We start from the raw sequence: 21,415 nt of genomic DNA, 5'->3' as shown, positions 1-21,415 counted from the left end.
TGCAAATGCTGTTCACATAGATAAAAAGATGGTGGGAATTGTGTTATAGTAATCTCACTAGTTCTTTAAAACTCCTGAATTATAACCCTAAATCACATAGATCTCTTTCACCAAGCATTATTTTAATCATTTACTATGTGAACACTCTTTAGGTCTGTTTTTGATTTTGAAGAAGGCAAAGGATTAGAAACCATCTCAATTTAAAAAGGCTGTGTTGCCTAATTAGGAGACTCATTCACTTTCTCAGCCAAAGCACCAGTGTGTTGAACTGCCTTTGTTTGGAGGGCTATGGAGGTTTCTATGCCTTGGAACAACTTGTAATAAGATACTGGACGGGTGGGAAGCTTGCTCCTCATTTGTAAAGTTGGTGAAGGGCCGTTATCCTAGGAGAAGCCCTGTCCAGAGGTGTTCTCCTTTTTTAAGAAGTTGATGATCTGAAAATTAATTCTTTTGAAACTATCTAAGCCTGCTTATCCCTTAAAAAGTTGTTATGTATCCCCAGGGCATGCATATGTTAGTTTGAGGACTGCTACTTTATATCTTCCTTTGATGGCATTCCTGTTGAAATAGATTAAAACATTTTTCTGAGAACTGTGAATACAGTTGTACCAGGCATTGGTACAAATATATCAGTTAACTGTATATTTAGGTAAAACCATACTGTGTGTTTTCAAATTGTTAAAACTCTATTATTGAAGCTTGCTGTATTGTTTTGTAAGAAATCACAATGAAAGAGATGATTTTGTAAGGTTATTTTATTATTTTTATAATTTGAGCTGAAAGTGAAATTTTATGGAATCGTGTTATAAGGAGTATTTGTTATTACTTTCACTGTGTGTTCTTTGACAGTACTCTTATTTTGTTTGTTGCATCAATTTTGAATATAGAATTTTTAGTATTGTGAAAGATAGAAGAGAAATGCCAAATTTGGGTACCATTTTGAAAAGAAGACATTTTAATCCTAGATTATCCTCATTAGTAGGCTATAAATGTTTTACATGTTTATGGTAAGGAAATTCCAGATTAGGAATCCAAAGGCAAACAGATATATTCTAGGAGTTTGAAGTGCAGAAGAATCGTCCTGTTCTTACATCAAGGGCAATGAATTACAGGCAGTGTTCCAAGTAAAGTAGCTTTTCATCTAAGAAGGGCTAATGATAATGGTTTACTAAGAAGTACAGATGTCTTCATGCTGATGCTCAAAGCCCAAATTCGGTTAGCTACAGTGCTTGAATTTGCAATGCAGAAGCCATCTAAAAAAAGCTTTTATAAGCAAAGCTTAAAAGGGTGGCTGCACTAAGTGTGCATTTATCCGCTGAATTTCTTTAGATCAGTACTGGCCTTTATTCTGGGCCAGGAGGCTCACAGCTTTGAATGATTAAAAAGCTCGTATTTTAGGATGATTAAAAAAATTAGTCTACTTCTCTCTGGTCCAGCTGCTCCCACCTGTTAGCACAGTGAGGGATTGTCCACTGTTCTTTGTTCTGCTTTTGTCAGCGTAGCCTTCATCATGTCCTGGTGTTGATGGAAAAAGAGAAAACAATTCTGATTCTACGTAGGAAGGCATTAACATATTAAGAATGACCCAGCTTGATGGAGTGGCTTCATCAACTTTCTTGCTGAGGGCTGGCATGAAATTCTCTTTGCTGTCAGTAATACTCTTTTTACATCTAGTTGGCCTTTGGTGGTAGAGGAGATTAGAAAGACTCCTTTCTTTACTGAAATTGCTTTTGCCCTCCTTCCTGCTCCCTCATCTCCTAGAACTACCTGCATTAGGTGCACCTTCTTTTTGGAAATAACACTAGCAATGACCATTTTGGAACATGTAGTAAAAAAAAAATAAAACATAAAGCCAAGACTCCAAAATGCTATTCCTGAAAAACCACAATGACTTCTTCAAGAATTTTTTAAATTCACCCCTTTTTCTACTTAGCTGAAAAAAAAAAGATTTGGTTTATCTTTGACAATTTAAGCATGAAATTCTGTCTCAGTGTAGTGGTGAGTCTTAGTATATATATGAATCTTGGATTGTGATGCCTTACATTATATATTTTAAAAAGTTTAACCAATCTAAGCCTACTTCAAATAAAATCTATGTCTAGACCAAACAATAATATAGTATAAAGTTATATTTAATCTGAGAGTTATTTTAAAATGCTGAATTGAGAATCTTGACTAAAGCTACAATTTAATGAAAAGCCTCCCTGATTTTCAGGTTTAGCAATTTGAATATTCTTTATTATAATGTCATGTTTCACATCAAGTCAGCCACATTTAGTGAGCACATACAATGTGCGAGGCATTGGATGGTAGGTGTAGAGCTCTGAAGGATATAGAGATAACTAAGACTTCTGTTTCCTGTGGTATGACAAACTATGTATTTTAGCCAACTCTCCTGCTGAAAATAACTTAAAAATATGGGATATAATATTAAAGAAAAACAAAATCTTTTTAAATGCATCAATGATCTGCAAATACTCAGTGGCCAAAAATTAAGAGATTGGGAACCTAGGAGGTAAATCGAGCATTGAAGCTGGCTTTTCACTTGAGAGCATTTGCTTCCCCCGAAAACTTGCACGTTGATTTCTAGTGCTTCATGAACGTGTGGGAATAAAAAAGAAGCCAGGGCCTGCTCAAATAGAGCATCTACTAGGAGACTAACTTACGTAAAGGTGAGACTCCAAAATGCTATTCCCTCCAATAAGGAAAACTAGGAAGAAATTGTCCTTTCCAAGGGACTGAAAGGAAAGCCTGTCTTCAACTTTGGTGGTGGGGGAGGAGTGGACATACCTCTGAAATTTTGTAACCACAGCTAAGCCAGTATAGACCATTACAGTGAAGTTGCAGAACGTTGGAAATAAAAAACCATCTTAATAACAGCCAGAGAGGACAAACTTTTTACCTTCAAAGGACAACAGTTAGACTGAGGATTGACCTCTGAGCATAATAACGGAAGCCAGCTTTCGGAGGAATGATGTTTTCAATGTGCTAAGAAAAGATGACTGTCAATTCAGAAATATGTTCACCAAAATATCCTTGAAGAGCAAAAGTGAAATGGACATTTTGTTAGACCAAGAGAGAGCAAGAGTATAAGGTTGTCACCAACAATTCTAGAGGAAGAGGGAAAGCCATACTAGATGGAAGATAGAAGATACAAAAAGAAGTGAAGAACAAAGAAGGTGGGAAATATATGGGGAAAATCTAACAGTCGTTGACTATGGAAGACAATGATAATAACATTTTATGCACTTAAAAAATGTAAGCCCAAATAAATCCCAAATACACAATGTCAGTAGCATCTTATTTAGGAGGAAGTGTTATAAGATTCTTATATCTTTTAGGAAAAATGGTGGCGATTGCCTTAATTTAGATTTTTCTTCTACATATGCATGTTAAAATCTTTAGGGTTGCCACTAGAAGAATAGAAGTAGAATGTAAAATATCTAAATCAGAAAAAGAGAGAAATGGAATGAAATTAAAATGTGATTCTTTCCTTTGAGGCTCCTTAGTATTGTTAGACAGGGTGGAGACAAGGTATGACTTCGGGGGTTGTCATGACCCTGGTTTACACACCATCACAGATATGTTTGGCTTCACCTTTCCTACTACCTGTCACCTTAAGGCTTGAGCCGCTTGAATTGTTTCCACACTGGAGAAACCCTAGCAAAGGCTCAGGCCATCTGGCAGTTTTCTGCTGCTGTTGCTACTACTGCCACAGATTGGGGATGCCTTTGGATGGGTGCCAACTGACAAGTAGAGGTCACCGCACCTGAGTGCTTGCTGCACCTGGGCTAGGGACTCTCTGGCTTCCTTAGTACTTGCCTGGAGGGGTCAGATAACACAAACCTGAAGTGTGTGGGAGTTATGAACTCTTGGAATGGACTTTAACCAATGAGAGGCTGGATACAGGAAGAAGCCAGTAGATTATTTGTTCTTCGTCTCTAGTTCACTAAACGCCAGTTTCTGACAAGGGTCAGTAATTTCAGACTATGGACATATCCTGAGAGACTGAGCGAAGCTGTAGCTAGCTTTATTACAAACCCTCTTATATTTGTGTTCCCTCCGTGCATGATTTACTTCCTTTTTTCTCTCACTCTTGTGTCCCTGGGACTGTACCCCTTCTATAATGTAAACTTTCGTCTTAGACTGTTTTCTAGCAATTTCAGGCTAAGACAGAGCTTTCAGACACCTATTCATAAGCTGCATTAGTGAATCCTCCAAAAAACCACCCCAAAAAACCAGTGTAAACTAAATAAGAATGTACTACCTGTACAAATGCAGCTTTACGGTGATTTTCTACTCCTTTCCCCACTAACAAAATTGATGCCATCTCTTGAGCTCCTTCCGTATAGAAATTTGGAGCCCTGGTAGTGGCAAAGGTAAGCAATGCACATGGACTCTCCTATGACATAAAATATGTTAAGTACTATAGGAGAGGTACATAGTATGTTTGAGAAATAGGCGAGTCAGTCAAGTTTGGTGGAGCACAGAATATTTTGGTGAAATAATTGAGGTAGTGGTTAAAATTGAACAATTCTCTTGAGGTCTCACTATTACAGACATTTAATTAAAGCTAGGTGTTTGAACTTTATTTAGTGGATGATGGGAAGCCATTACAAGTTTTTAACAGTGGAGTGACAACCAGAAAAACAACAGTGTGTGTGTGTGTGTGTGTATACACACACACACACACACACACACGTATACACAGATATTTTTGAGCAAAGAGTTTACAGAAAGTTTTCCTACTCTGCATTAGAATTTCACCTTCAGTTAGTTCTCTTGATTTGTTTCCCTGGTAACCTGACAGAAATTGTCACTTTGTTTCTAGGCTTTTGATAAAAATGACCCTGACTGGTAAAATGAATGTGCACTGGGAGAAAGAGTAAATAAACCCTAAAGACCTGATGGGGATGCCATGCTTTGGGCCTGAGTGCAGTGACTCTTGTAATTGGGCATGTCCCTTGTGGGGACCCTGGAAGCTGTGCCTGTGGAGTTGTTAGAAGAGGTATAGGCTCCTGTGGGACATGAGGCTTTTAAACCAGGACAGCTCCTGCACCTGCCCAACATGAGGCTCATCTTCTTGCACCTGAATTACCACCTGTGTGGACCGCCACAAGGCCTTCCAAGAAAAAGCAATGTCTCACCTGCCCTCTTGGCAAAGGACGTAGTTTCTGTCCTGTGTAAGATGATGCCAAATGTGGCCTGTGTGAATGTTTAGTTGAATTAGACCTGAAAATCTAATGGTTGAAAATACCACCTTAAATAAGATAAAAAAACCTAGAAATTATAAAAGTGATATGATTGACTATTTAAAAAAATTGTGAAACTTATGTACTTAAAAAGATACTACAAATAAATTCAGAGGACAGTTTAGGAACCATTTGCAAATCAGATGGCAGATAAAAGGTTAATATTCAAAATATGAAAATACATCTTACCTGTTAGTAAGAAAAATATAAGTAGTGCAATGAAAAAAAAAAAGGTCAAATGATAAGAGTAGGCAGTTGACAGAAAAGCAAAACCAAATGATGAATAGACAAATGAAAAGAATTGTGTTAGACAGCAAGGATTATACTACAGCATAACAAGCCATATCAGAGTAATAATAAAACTTACTTCTGTGAGAGTTTGGTGGTGGGACAGGGTAGTATTTACTAAAACTAAAAATTCCCCTACCCAAACCTATCTGTTCCTCTGGTAATATCCTGTTAATAATAAAAGCACATTATGAAAGTACACTTTTATAAAGATGCTTATTGAATGTTATTATTAGTGACAATAGTGTGAATGCCCAACAATTAGCAATGGTTGAATAAAGGAGGACACATTTTTTTCTATGTACTATTTAGCAGCCTTTAAAAATGATTTATATATCTACTGATTGACTTGGTGGTATTGCCTTTGAAATATTGGCATATATGGAGAGTAATGGGACAGAGAAGTGTGTAAATATAATCCTGGGTATGTAGACAATTATATAAGCATATGTATATGGGGTAGTTGGGCAGTTGGTGGAGGGGGTAGATGAAGAGTAAGGTGAAAAAAAGACACTACAAAAATATATAATTCCATTTATATAAGTTTTATATGTGCATATAGGCATAAAGAAACATGGTATGATTATTAAAATGTTAGATGGTGCTAATCTGAAGACAATGGGTTTTAGGTAATTTTTGATGTTCTTTCTTTATATTTTTATGCATTTAAAAATATGCTTATCTTTAAATATATATTACATGAAATTTTTGTCACTACATAATAAATATATATAAATATTTATAAATATATATTTAAATAAAGGAAGAACAAAACAACTATTTTATTAGGGAGAGAACCATTTGCTAAATGCCTTCTATTACTGAGAAGCAGCATGGCATGGTGCTTAAAAATAAGTAGGGCTCTGGAACCAAGTGTCTTGGTTTCCTGCTCTGTGAACCTGGGCAAATTACTTAACCTCTCTTGGCCTCAGTTTCCTTATCAGTAAAACAGAAACCATAATAAAATTATCTCATAGGTTTGTGGGGATTAAATGTGTTACTACATGTAAAGTCTTAGAACAATGCTTAGCCTTTAATAGGGACTCAAGAATTGTTAGTAATTATTATAAACATTTGTTGTTACTACTTTTGCAGTCCTATGCTAGATATGTTACTAAAATATCACAATTACTTTTTTTATTCCAGTTTCATTGAGATGTAATTGACATACAGTACTGTATAAGTTTAGGGTGTAGCATTTAATCTTAACAACCACTTTGTAAGGTAGAGATGGTAAAATTTCTCCTGTGTCCTCTTAGGGCTTCTGGCTGTGACCAACATAAGACAAAGTAACAGGAGTCAAGCATACAGATTTTTTTCTCTTGGCCTTGACTCTGTGTTTCTGGTGATAAGAATGTTTCTTTCCTCCTGGTATAGGGAGGGTATCTTTCACGTGGGAGTACACCTCCTGCTTTCAGGAAGAAAAAGAAAGGTCAAAATGCCCTTCCGTGCATCAGCTGTCATTCAAGTGCCTTTAACTCAAAATAATCAATATGTCAAAGCAGCATATTTTGAAGTGGTGTGTTCTGAACCCCTTCACTAGGAACAGTCCCCATTTTCCAGATAAGGAAACTGAGACTCTTGAGGAGAGCTAAGTAAGTTTTCAAAGTCTCACAGCTCATAATTTGAGCCCATGTCTTTCTTATAAAGCCAATTACACTTTACATGCTTTTTCCACATACCACATTTCGTTTATTTAAAATGCAGGTGTTCTGTCCTAGAAGGAACTTTATATATCATTTACTCTTACGAATATATCATTTACTCTTAAGAGCTTTAGAAGAGAACTGTGTCTGAGGTGTTGGTTGTATAGCATATGTTTAGGAATCCATAATTCTCTAAAGGTTTTCATCTTCAAAATGAAATTTGAATGAGTAAATGGTGAGAGCTTCTGAGAGGCTCTGTAGGCATGACTATGGTAAATGTTTTATGAAGTGTTTGTGAGTGTATTTCTGTTTTTAAACATAAGAGAATCATAATGTTTACCTCTGAGCCCTATTTCTGCATAATTATGATGAACCAATTTCTTTCTGAAATTTATTTGATCAAAAGTGGAAATTTAACAGTTCCATTGTGTTCGTTTTAAAACTTTTTAATCCTTTACATTTAGGTTATCTTCATTGTAATGAACATGATGGTCTGAGATTGAGGTGGCTGAGGCAGACGTTAGAATCTTTCATCCCACAGCCTTTGGTAAATGTAATTAAAGTGTCTGAATTGGATGGCAGAGAAATGGGAGATGCCCAGCCTGAAACGTTTGACAAGGTACTTTTATTACATTGTGACAGACTGATAGACTCCCAGTGATACCACTGTTATGTTGCTTTGTTGTTGTTGTTTTCCATCTGCTTCCAGACATAGCCTCATACAATTACTCAGTACCCTGGGAAATTTTGATAAAGTGAACATGGAAGCAGTTTTCATTTGATGGTCAGAATGTTCAAAGGAAGCGGAAACATTGAGATTGAGGATTATAGAATGCTTTTTATTTCCAGGTACCTCAAAGATACTCAGGAAGAGATCAGATATTATTTGGGTCAGTACTCAAACATGTGCACAGTATTGCTTTAATTCGGTAACATTTCATATCAGAGTATGACAGTTGAAGGGAAAGAAAGCATTTCAGTAAACTCAAGTTGAATTATTAGTTCTTAAAAATAAATGGTGAGAATTCAGAAGTATAGTAACATCTGTTTAAAATGAGTAACTTTTGTAAAAGTTTCTGCTGTTATCAAAATATGAAATACTGGTAGATATTAGTAGACTGTTAGTCCTCTCATTGCCCCTCCCCCCTAAAAAACCCAAACACTGAAAGTGCACAGGAAATTTTTCTGTCAAGTATTAGTGAAGAAATGTCATAAAGAACTTACCAAGGTGTATTTTTGGTTTTAAAATAAATTTATTTATTTATTTGCTACTTTTTGTCATGATTTACTTAGCTTCCCTATATACTTTGTGTCCGAGGATATATTTTCAGTTCGTAATTGCATTACGTGTCCTTTTTTTTCTGTAGGTGTTAGTTGATGCTCCGTGTTCAAATGATCGAAGTTGGTTGTTCTCTTCTGATTCTCAGAATGCAGCCTGTAGGATAAGCCAAAGGAGGAATTTGCCTCTTCTACAGATAGAACTCTTAAGGTGAGGGCTATTAATATAAAAGCTCACTTCGGTTTCTAATATAATTTAAGTAGGCATGACAAAACATGACACAGGGCAGCTCCCAAATGGAGGGTTTCCTGTGTAGGTGTCAATAATTAATCCTCCAAAGTCTGCACCCAGAAAATTCTCAACCTCTTCCCTTTCAGCTCTTGTATTATAATGTCACCTCTGCCCCCTCCGTCCCCCCCAGCCCCTCAATGAAATCTAGTGTTGCTGTGCATTGTCTTTTAAAGGACACAAATGATTTTACTATGGTTTAAAGCTGTTTGCTTATCAGGACCATCCTGAGCATAGGATGGATTCATCACTGTATTCTTTCACCAGAGTATGAGCAGCCCCTGTAAGAGTAGCTTTGGACCAGGACACATTTTTTTTAGTAATGAACACATTGTTCTCGGTGATTAGGAAGTTATAGTTTGTTGTTAGCACTTATCTCTCCTCTAAGAATTTTCCAGAAGGGCATGACCACCGAGAGATACTTGGTTTCTTCAGAACAGAGCCATTTTGCGACATCCTGTCCTGGTTTCAAAAGAAATTTATACTTATACCCTAGTCCCAAGTAATTCCTACTGTTTAATGTGGAACAAAAATTCTTTGGACTATTTAAAATATAGTTAAGTGATAACTTATCACTCATTACTTCTTACATGTGGAATGATCTTACATGTGGAATGAGAATGAGTGACAGTTTATATGCACTGCTGACAACATGCTTTACTTCCAACTTCTGATTGACTCACAACAGTGAACATATGCCATTACCAAAGTATTACAACCAGTACTAATACATGGTCTTGTTTTTGTACCAGATTATGTCTCAGCTCATTCTGGTGATTCCAGGTAGCGCCAACCAGTGGGTTCTTAAACATTTTTCATCTGGCAGTTAGACTATTCGTTTGTATTCTTCCAAGGTCAGCCTTTCATTTACTGTAACACTGAGATAGTTTGAGAATTCTATGCCACCTTTCCCTTCTACCTCTTGGGGTGTTGCATTGATCCAACTCTAAGTCTTTTTTCTCACCTAAACTTTCTTGATCTGGCTCTTTAGTTAATTATTCCTGTTACTTCGGGCTTTGCCATTGTGATGCCTTAACACGAACAGACACTAAATCTTATGGTGGCTTATTAGCATTGTGACCTCTAATTTTTTTTTAAGCTGTAAGCAACCAGGCTTCCTGAGGATATCATTTTTCTTCCCTCTCATGAAAACTATATATATAGAGAGAAATACGTTAAAAAAAAAAAACAACTGCTGTTATTGTGTAAACATTGTTCTGAAACTGGCTCCTTTTTGTTCTTAATTTTTCTTGAAGTCTTTTCCTTGTAAACCTACTTTGTTCTCTTCACTCTCCACAGTAAAGCCAAATCTGATCTGAAATGTAAATCTGATCATGTCGTTCTACTGTTTGAAGTCTGCCGTGGTTCCCCGTTACTGTTAAGACTTCAAATTCCTTCGTATGATATTCACATCTTCTTTGAATATGGTTCCTTATTCTGAGGCCAGTGCATTTCCTGTTTCTTATGCTTAAGAGTTCTTCTTCTAACTCATTCTCCCCGTTCTCTTGGCTATCTCTACTGGTTCTTTGGGAATCAGCTCTGAGATCTCCTTATTGAAGCCGTACCTAACTCCCTAGGACTGGGATTGGTATTCCCCTCATGTCCTTACCTTCATTTAAAAATATATTGTTTGCCAGCTCCTCCGCTGGACATCTACCTAATACTTGTCTCTTTCTTCAACAAGACTGTAAACCCCATGGGAGAAGGGATTGTCTTATTGTTTTTATTCCCAATATGCAATTGGTGTCTGGCATGTAGAAGGGGGTTCAGTAAATAATTGTTTAAAAACATTAAATTACAAGGGCTGAATATTTAGAATTTACACATGTAATTAAATTTATAGCAAAGTTAATCTGACAAAAATAATGACATAATCATTATTGTACTGCATGGTAATTAGGCATAAATGTAAAGCAATTCACATAGTTTATTTTGATTAGTATTGCATTTACATAACCAAAGCATGGTTTTAGTTTCAGTTTAGTTTTTTCCTCCATTTAATACATACCCCTTAACATCGTATAGCATTTTGATCATCATCACAAAAATCATGCATCTGAGTAAACCTCACATCCGCACCGTCTTGTGCCCTAACAAGTGAGGCTCTTCTTTAGGGTCCACCCCTCTCTCCCATCATCTTACTCCCCAAAAGAAATGGCTTTAGCATCACATCACTTTAGTAGCATATTAACAGGGTGCAAAAGTGACATCTCAATCACAATGGGTGTAGGTTTTCATGTAATTATATGTGATTGGGAAAAGACCATCACACCAGCCCCCTCCCATTCTTTTCCTTGAGCAGCTACTCTGCATTCCCTGCCTCTGATGCCTGGTCTATGTGAGAGGTTTAGGAGCCACTTGAGGCAGCTGAAACTCTGAGCCCCTTGGCTGTGTGATTATGATGGTAAAGGGGAAAGAGTGTGTGATACACAAGCTATAGTCACAGATAATGGTTCTAATTCCCTAACGTCTACAAATTTGGGGGTTGAAAAGGTAAAGGAAAAAATGATAATGCCAGCCACAATCTCTCTTTTATCTCCTGCCCCTGACTCCAAAAAATGAAAAAAAAAAAAAAAGACTATAGAGACTATAGTAATTTTCTCATCAGGGATAGCTCTTTTACTATGTCACATACAAAGAAATTTGTCTTATTTTCTTCCAAATCTTCCTCATATAGTTATTGCCTTGTCATCCTTTAATAAAAGGCAATCCTTTTATTCCACAGTAAGAAATAGAAGGTTTTAAATGCAAGCATATGCAAGAGAATAAATACATTGATGTGTATGAGTTTTAGTCAAAAGTATAAAGGATTGATAGCAGATCCTTATTTGTATTTGCAAAGAACAATTAGAAAGCAAGCAAGCGAATATTGCCTAGCTTGATATTATAGACAGAAGATGGCACTCAGAAGGGAGAAAAGAAGTGAGAAGGATACTTGAGTGGCAAATAAGGAAAGCTTTTTGTTTGTACTATTTTGTTGAAAACTGAATTTGTATGTTTCTGCATGTCTGCTGACAGATATGGTGCTCAAAGATATAGCTTCCATGGTTATTATTCATTCACTTTACCAGAAATCATTCATATTTACATTAAATAAGCAACCTGAATAGTATTCAGAATTTTAGCTTCTGAAAAACCAATATTCTATTACCAAATATTCTACAGCCAAACATTAATCTTACACATGTTTTTATGAATGTGATACATCAGTGAAAATCAGCACTTTAATAAAAGTTTCTTGGCGTTAAACTTTTTAAAAGGAGTAATGTAGATATGTAATAGTTTTTTAGAAATTCTTTAAAAAAGTTAATGCATGTATATAATTATATATAATCGTGAAAATAGTAATCTGATTTTATTTTGGCATGAAAAGCTTATTGGAAGGCACAATGATGACAGGAAATCCCAAACCATGTGAGTTCATTGTACACTTATTGGGGACTCTTCAGTTTATCCATACAGAGATGGAAAAATTAGAATCTTCTATTAAATTTATACAACATGAACATATTAGCTATATACAACTCTCACATGCTTCAGAAGATGAGAAAGTGGGACAAGGATATAAGGAATAATTGAGTAAGCCAGTTCTATTAATGAAGTGCCATTTGAAAGTATACCTTTATTATCTTTTCTCAAAATAATTTCTGAGACCAGTCATTTCTGTTACATACTATGTGTGTGCACACTATATAATCAGATGCTCTTGCCTCATTTTTATTTAAATATATTAGGAAAAACAAAGTGGGATAATATGCTAAAAATGATATATACATAGTCTTTTTAGAAAGTGGCCAAGTTTGTGCAAGAGAAGTTTACATGATTTTTAGGTGAGAAAGCATGAACTGAAGAGTATGATGTATAACAAAAATATAAGTATCTTATTGCAGTAGTGTATCATGTCACCCATTTCCTTGGAGGAAATCAATTACATTTAAAATACTGACCCCCTCTGATTTTCTTTTCTCACTACTTGACAAGTAAAATCCAATTTATGAACTCATTGAAAAAGGAAGCTCAGATTATTTGATAATGTTTTGAAAATTTGTAAAAATCATCCAGATAAGAGTCCTTAAAAAGTGTTATTACTCTTACAACAAGAGCTATGTTTTAAAAAAAACATTAAAAAATCAACAAGATCTCTTCTGTCATGCTCTTGAGCTGAGGTATGGGATACTTCGTGCCTTTGGAGTATGGTCTTCATCATTCATCAGCACAGTGACCAAAAAGTTTATATGTACATATTGGAAAAGTAATCTTTGGACATAATGTTCTATCAGAATGGAAGATTTCCACCACTCTTTCAGCAATGTATGTATTTTCTTTTTAAAGTTTAACTAATTCAGTTAACTTTGCATACTATCCCTCATATGCTTAGTCATATGTTTGGAATCCAGAAAACAAACTATTAATACTACTACTACTATCGCTACTACTACTAATTCTCTTTCACCTTCCCCTCTTCCTCCACCTTTTCCTCCTCCTCCTCCTCTTCCTTCTTCTTTTTTCTTTAAGTTAGGTGGCAGGAGTCAGAGGTGCTGAGATTAAAAAGCTGTAATTTGTTTGGGCAAAGTACATGTTTCTTTTTTATAAGAGTTGATAGATCAAAATATTCCACATTAAATGAAATTGTAAAGGGTTGAGAAGACATCCATAGCTATAGTTTATAGCCATTATACTTTAAATCATAGAAATATGTTTCAAGGGTAGATTGACAGTGTAAAATAGAGTGTTGAAAATAAGCTTTTATCAACATTTGTTAAATATCTACTTTGTGTCAGGAACTTTGCTAGGCACTGAAGATACTAAAATATATATGAAATGATTCTTATTCTCAAGATCCTCAGGGCAATTATCATAAAATATGGTAAGAATTTGGTAATAGAAGGAATAGTTAGGGTGCAGAGGATGCAAAAGGAGGGACACCTAACTTTGCTCAGGTTAAAGATTGGGTGTGGGAATAAGAAGATATATTTTACAAAATAAGCAATAGATAAATATTTAAACTGAAGATATTTTTCTAATAGTTTTTCCTAATCATGAAAGTAATCTAGTCTCATAAAGCATTTGGAATATACAAAGAAATATAAAGAAGAAAATAAGCCATCCATTGAAAGAAGCTATTATTATTTGGACTTATTTCCTTTGACTGAATATAGTATTTACAATAATGGAAATCATAGTGATAAATAATTTGATATATTTTTCCATTTAATTTATTAGGAACATTTTAACTATTAAATAGTCTTTGAAAACATACTTTTCAAATGGCTACATCATATTAAGTGACTTATTCATTCATTCATTTATTCAGGTAGTTAAGAGTATCAAAGACTGCTCTTTCTAATGATGGAATCTCATTAATGCAAGAAATAGTTACAAAAACATATCCTAATGGGGATTAAGACATCAGCTTTTTTAATGATCCAGGCAAGACCTTGGTAACTCTTTGGGGAAGGAGTTAGCAGCTGGCCTGTGATCCATTTCTCTTTTGATTTCCAGGGAGACACTCCCACAGAAAGAAAGAAGGCAGGTGACCCAGTTAAACATGTTGACAACTGACCTCCTATTGGTAAATAGACTAATGAATTTTGCTAAGAGGAGAACTCTTACTCATGGCATACTTTCAGCAGAATGTCCCTGGTTAGGATCGCCTGTGGTAAACACAGCCTAGAATCTGTAGATTTATGAGACATGTCTTCCTGGAGAATGGAGAATGTCTTCCAGTATACCTCAGCTCCCTAAGGTATATTAGAGATGTGATATAACCTAAATGTTCCCCATTGTGTGAGGTGACCTGTCAACTTTGCTTATAGAAATCATCTGTTACTCTGAGCTAGAAGACATTCTGAGCTAGAAGCAAGACTTGGGAAGCCACACTGGATGTTCCTGCTTCTTTTGTGCCAGTTGATTGCTTATATACTTGAAGTTATTTTAGTAAAGCTAGGTAGTAGGTAAGATCTCTGGTTCATGAGAATCTGATTTGACAGTCCTTTGTGCAGGCTCATCCCTAAACCCCAGCCAGCCATCTCTGATGAAACTAAATTGAGGAACATGATTTGGACCTGAGTCCCAAGTGCAAGGCTCTTATTCCAGTCCCACATCCAAGTCTTGGAACTCAATCAACTCATCCAGCCAACTGTTAGAAAGTAATAGCTCTTCCCCTTTTAGACTCTGCATGGAAACATGACTAAGAGGATGAAGGGAAAGTATTAAGAATTTCTTAATGTGGGAAAATCCTGTATAAATAGAATAAAAATTCTTGGCTGTAATCTTAAAAAAAAAAAAAAAAAGATGAAGGGATAGGATCCAATGTGACAGAGCTCAGGCAGGTCCAAGAGAACAAGAGAGGTTGTGATGCTCATGAATAGTGACTTTTTTCCATTTTGGCTCTATCCACTAGTAAAAATAATAATAATAAATGCCATTCATTGACTGCATTAGCTACTTCTTCTCTCCTTGTTTGAAGAGTCTCAAGTACATAGGTAGAGAGACTCTTGAATTGTTCACTCCAGCAAACTGCCTACCCGCTACCTTGTGGGTAGGGTAGGAGGAATCTCCTCCTTTATAGAAACTTGAGGCAAGGATGGTGATTGTTTTCCTTTAACCATTTATTCTTTCTGTAAGTATTTATTGAGTACCACCAGGCACCAGTGGTAAACAGGGCAAATTCAAACCTTGTTTGACTTGGTTACAGTTATTGTTGTGAGTACTTAACTGTCCGTCATTTCTGATTCAGGAGTCTCATGTCTTCTATCAACATCCATGAAACTGGTGGGCTAACTAAAAAGCTTGCAAGCAAGATGAAATATCAGCCCCTTCACAGTTTCTGACATTATAGTACAAATATCTTCTCCCATATTATGGCTTGCCCTTTTACTCTTTTTGGTGGTTTTTGTTTGTTTGTGTTTGTTTTTCACAAAGATAGGTTATTACTTTTTATGTAAGTTATAATACCTATATTTTTCTTTATGATTAATGCTGTCTTTGTGTCCTATTTAAGAAGTCTGTCCTTTTTCTAGTACTCTGACTGTGACCTCTGTCATAAATCAAATGTCCTCATTAGCATGGGTCTGACTTCATTCTACTTAATTGCTTTATTGATCCTTGAGCCAGTGCTACATTAACTTAAATACCATAGTATTGGGCTGGGCAAAGAGTTCGTTTGGTTTTTTCCATAAGAAGGCTCTAGTAGCGCTTAGTTGTCTTTAAGTTCATTTGAAACAATTTTGTTAGATTGTATTGTGACAGCTGTCATATCAGCGTGCATTTAAAAATAACTTATAAAACTTGGTGAATTTTTTGTGTAGCCATTTTAATATTGAAGAAGAAAAAAAGCAACATTTTCAGCATATTATGCTTTATTATTTCAAGAATAATAAAGGTAATAATGCAACTGAAATGCAAAAAAAAAGATTTTTACAGTGTATGGAGAGGGTGCTGTGACTGATCAAATATGTCAAAAGTGGTTTCTGAAGCTTCGTGCTGGAGATTTCTCGTTGGATGATGCTCCATGATCTGGTAGACCAGTTGAAGTAGATAGCGATCAAATCGAGACATTAATTGAGAACAATCAACGTTATACCATGTGGGAGACAGCCAACATACTCAAAATATCCAAATCAAGTGTTGAAAATCATTTATACCAGCTTGGTTATGTTAATCGCTTTGAGGTTTCGGTTCCATGTAAGTTAAGAGAAAAGAACCTTGACCGTATTTCCTCATGTGATTCTCTACTACTGAAATGTAATGAAAACATTCCGTTTTTAAAACAAATTGTGACGGGTGATGAAAAGTGGATACTGTACAATAATGTGGAACGGAAGAGATCGTGGGGCAAGCGAAATGAACCACCACCAACCACACCAAAGGCCAGTCTTCATCCAAAGAAGGTGATGTTGTATATATGGTGGGATTGGAAGGGAGTCCTCTATTATGAGCTCCTTCTGGAAAACCAGACGGTTAATTCCAACAAGTGCTGCTCCCAATTAGGCCAACTGAAAGCAGCGCTTGATGAAAAGCATCTGGAATTAGTCAACAGAAAATGCATAATCTTCCATCAGGATATCGCAAGACTGCATGTTTCTTTGATGACCAGGCAAAAACTGTTACAGCTTGACTGGGAAGTTCTGACTCGTCTGCCGTATTCACCAGACACTGCACCTTCGGATCTCCATTTATTTAGGTCTTTACAAAATTCTCTTAATGGAAAAAATTTCAATTCCCTGGAAGACTGTAAAAGGCACCTGGAACAGTTCTTTGCCCAAAAAGGTAAAAAGTTTGGGATGATGGAATTATGAAGTTGCCTGAAAAATGGCAGAAGGTAGTGGAACAAAACGGTGAATACGTTGTTCAATAAAGTTCTTGGTGAAAATGAAAGATATGTCTTTTATTTTTACTTGAAAACCGAAGGAACTTTTTGGCCAACCCAATATTAGCATCATAATAAATAGGTACAAATCTCCCCTTGTTTTTTTTTGTTTCATTTTGTTTTGTTAACAGTATCTTGCCTATTTTTGACCCCTTTGCATTTCTATATATATTTTATTTATTTATTTTTACATATATCCATTTTTTTTTAAGATTCTTTTCCCATATAGGCCATTACAGAGTATTGAGTAGACTTCCCTGTGCTATACAGCAGGTTCTTGTTAGTTATCTGTTTTATATATAGTAATGTGTATATGTCAATCCCAATCTCCCAATTTATCCCTCCCCACCTTATCCCCTGGTAACCATAAATTTGTTTTCTACATCCGTGGCTCTATTTCTGTTTTGTAAATAAGTTCATTTGTACCCTTTTTTTTTTTTAGATTGCACATATAAGCGATATCATATATTTGTCTTTCTGTGTCTGACTTACTTCGTTCAGTATGACAACCTCTAGGTCCATACATGTTGCTGAAAATGGCATTATTTCATTCTTTTTTATGACTGAGTAATATTCCATTGTATATATGTATGACATCTTCTTTATCCATTCCTCTGATGATGGATATTTACATTGCTTCCATGTACTGGCTATTGTAAATGGTGCTGCAATGAACATTGGGGTGCATGTATCTTTTTGAATTATGGTTTTCTCTGGGTATATGCCCAGGAGTGGGATTGCTGGGTCATATGGTAGTTCTATTTTTAGTTTTTTAAGGAACCTCCATACTGTTCTCCATAGTGTCTGTGCCAATTTACATTCCCACCAACAGTGTAGGAGGGTTCCCTTTTCTCCACACCCTCTCCAGCATTTATTGTTTGTAGATTTTTTGATGATATGGCCATTCTGACTGGTGTGAGGTGATGCCTCATTGTAGTTTTGGTTTGCATTTCTCTAATAATTAGTGATGTTGAGCATCTTTTCATGTGCTTTTGGCCATCTGTATGTCTTCTTTGGAGAAATGTCTATTTAGATCTTCTGCCCATTTTTTGATTGGGTTATTTGTTTTTTTGACATTGAGGTGCATGAGCTGTTTGTATATTTTGGAGATTAATCCCGTTTTGGTTGCTTCATTTGCAAATATTTTCTCCCATTCTGAGGGTTGTCTTTTTGTTTTATGATTTCATTTGCCATGCAGAATCTTTTAAGTTTAATTAGATCCTATTTGTTTACTTTTGTTTTTATTTTCATTACTTTAGGAGGTGGATCAAAAAAGATCTTGCTGTGATTTATGTCAAAGAGTGTTCTGCCTATGTTTTCCTCTAAGAGTTTTATAGTGTCTGGCCTTACATTTAGGTCTTTAATCCATTTTGAGTTTATTTTTGTGTATTGTGTTAGGGAGTGTTCTCATTTCATTCTTTTACATGTAGCTGTCCAGTTTTCCCAGCACAACTTATTGAAGAGACTGTCTTTTCTCCATTGTATGTTCTTGCCTTCTTTGTCATAGATTAGGTGACCATAGGTGCGTGGGTTTATCTCTGGGCTTTCTATCCTGTTCCATTGATCTATATTTCTGTTTTTGTGCCAGTACCATACTGTTTTGATTACTGTAGCTTTGTAGTATAGTCTGAGAAGTCAGGGAGCCTGATTCCTCCAGCTCCATTCTTCTTTCTCAAGGTTGCTTTGGCTATTCGGGGTCTTTTGTGTTTCTATACAGATTCCATATATGTTTTAGAATCAGCTTGTCAGGTTTCCTGAAAAACTTGTTGAAATTTTGATTGGAATTACATTAAGCCTATCAATTTGGAGAGTTTAGACATTTTCCATGATTTCATGATATTGGTAAATTTATTAAGTCTAAAAATTTGTCTATAGATTCTTTTGGATTTTCAACAAACCTTTCATAATTATGTAATATATTGAAATAGATATATGTAATTTTTCTAGAATCTGTATGATAATATTTTGCTTAGGATTTTTCCATTTGTGTTCATAAGTAAGGCTGGCCTATCATTTTTCATTCTTGAAATATTATTAGAGTTTAGAATCAGGGTTATACTAGCCTCCTAAAATGAATTGAGGAGTGGGCTCTCCTTTATATACTCTGGAATAGTTTATGTAACATTGCAGTTATTTTTTTTTTTCCTTATATGTTTGACAGAACTGCAGTTGAAGCCATGTAGTCCTGGAGTTTTCTTTGTGGGATGAATTTTGACCATTGATATGGTTTCTTTAATGGTTACAAGACTCTTAAGTTTTCTCTTTCTTCTTGAATTAGTTCCATGAGTTTGGAGGGATTTTGTTTGTTTATTTGTGTTTTTAGTAATTTTCCCCTTTCATCGATGTCTACAAACTTGTTGCCATAGAGTTGTGCAAAGTATCTCCTTGTTATCTTTTTAATATTTGTAGGATTTATAATATCTTCTTTTTATTTTTGTTAATCAGTCTTTCCTGAGGTTTGTCAAATTTTTATCAAGATACGGTATTCAAAACATTGTTCATCTTTTTTATTGTAAGTTTGTTTTCTATTTCTAAACATATGGGGATTTTCTGGTTATCTTTCTTATTATGTTCTTATTTTTATTATGAACAGGAAACATATGCTATATCAACCCTCTGAAATGTATTTTGACTTGCTTTATAGCCACATATTAGGTCAGTGTTTGTAAATATTTTATGTTGCTTTGAGAAGAATGTGAATTTTATATTTCTTTATTAGTACAGTGTTCTATAAACGTTCATTCAGGTCATTTGTTATTCAAATCCTCTATGGTATTACTTTAAAAAACCTGGTTCTTCAGTTAATTATTGAATGAGGTGTATATGATTTGGATTTGTACTTTTCTCCTTGTAGTTCTGTCGAGTTTCATTTTATATATTTGAAGGCCATGTTATTAGTAGAATACAAATTTTGTTTTGTTCGTGGTTTTCCTACTAACTTTAGAACTCTTAGGGGCCACCCTGTTTTGGCTATTAAAAAATGGGGCTCTATTCTCCCTACTTAGTCTTGAGCTAGACAGTACTGCTTCTATTTGTTTTAATTGTCTGTGCTTTTGAATAATGTTTAAGTTGAATAGCTTATTCTTTAACTTAACATAACTGTTAAGTATATAGTGGGGAGCTGCTTAAGTATTTTTAATAAGGGAGTGACATGATTACATTTATATTAGAAAGATTTGTTAATTCCATATAGACGATGGATACAAGGGTGCAAACAGAGAAAGGAAAGCTAATTAGGAAGTTGTTGAAATTTTCAAGGTGAGTAATGATTATCAGTGGGTAAATGTTAGGACACAAAGGTGTTCAAAATAAAGTGATACTTTAGCATTTCATTAACTTATCACAGTTGATTCAGTTTGTAAAATATCATTGTTAACAAGAATTTAAATTATTTTTTCTTGGTAACTTGAAAAGCCTCTAATGGATATCAAACAAAATGAAACTGAGCAGATAAGTTTAATAATAAGTATATAATAATTATATATAATATAAGTATATATAATAAGTATTTGAAAAATGGGAGCACATAAATTTTTCTATTTTAAAAATGTTGAACTTTTTTTTCAAGATTTCTAAATGGTGACTGGCAAGTATGGCAGAGGATGACCTGGCTATTTTTGACTCAGGAGGAAGTGCTTCTTTGTCATTTGAGTATTCCTAATTGTCACTTGGTGATCTATGTTATTTTTGCCTCTCCTGAATCTTCTGAATCTTCTTTCTGCTGGGAACAATAATTTTTATGATCCAAAGGATTTGACCTAGGGCTGAAAAAGCAAGATTAAACCAGCCTATTCATCAGGCGTCCCTGCGACTCTTTTTTCTCCCATCAGAAGGGTTTTCCTGTCACTTGGCCTCATTCTGACAGTTGCTACAGGTATCTGAACTTGCCATGCTATTGACCTAAATGGAGTCACTAAAATGCCTTTAGTAAACTTTATGGGCTTTTAATTCTTTTATAACCTGGCCACTGCAGGAGTCAAATGATTTCATTCTTTAGTAGGAGATAGCTGTTGTTTTCCTGCAAAGAATCATTTAGAGGACAGTGGTTTTCAAACTCTATTCTGTAAATATATAGGGGTTCTGTAGCATTGTTTCTGGAGCCATCCTGAGGGAAGAGGGAGCCATGACCAGGAGACCCTCTTAGTTCACCACAGCAAATCCAAGTAGAGCCATGATACTTCCATCTGGTTAAACCTATAGGATTTTATTTGAGGAAGTTTCTTGTTACTAAAGAAAAATTGTTGAAATAAAAGTCTGAAAAACTCTTTTAAACCAGTGATAAACGATCTCT

General features: G+C 35.3%; 1 protein-coding gene across 1 annotated transcript in view; it reads left to right on the top strand.

Annotated features, from left to right (window-relative positions):
- Positions 1-21,415, top strand: part of NSUN3 (NOP2/Sun RNA methyltransferase 3) — a 58,784-nt gene that overhangs the window by 12,517 nt on the left and 24,852 nt on the right. Inside the window, 2 exon segments of the mRNA XM_036851834.1 lie at positions 7,651-7,805; positions 8,554-8,675. Of these exon segments, the coding sequence (XP_036707729.1) occupies positions 7,651-7,805; positions 8,554-8,675 (277 nt within the window).

This window comes from Balaenoptera musculus, chromosome 4 (assembly GCF_009873245.2).
Source record: "Balaenoptera musculus isolate JJ_BM4_2016_0621 chromosome 4, mBalMus1.pri.v3, whole genome shotgun sequence".
Classification (NCBI taxonomy): domain Eukaryota; kingdom Metazoa; phylum Chordata; class Mammalia; order Artiodactyla; family Balaenopteridae; genus Balaenoptera; species Balaenoptera musculus.
The sequence above is the reverse complement of the archived record's forward strand: the minus strand, read 5'-3'. Positions and strand labels throughout refer to the sequence as shown.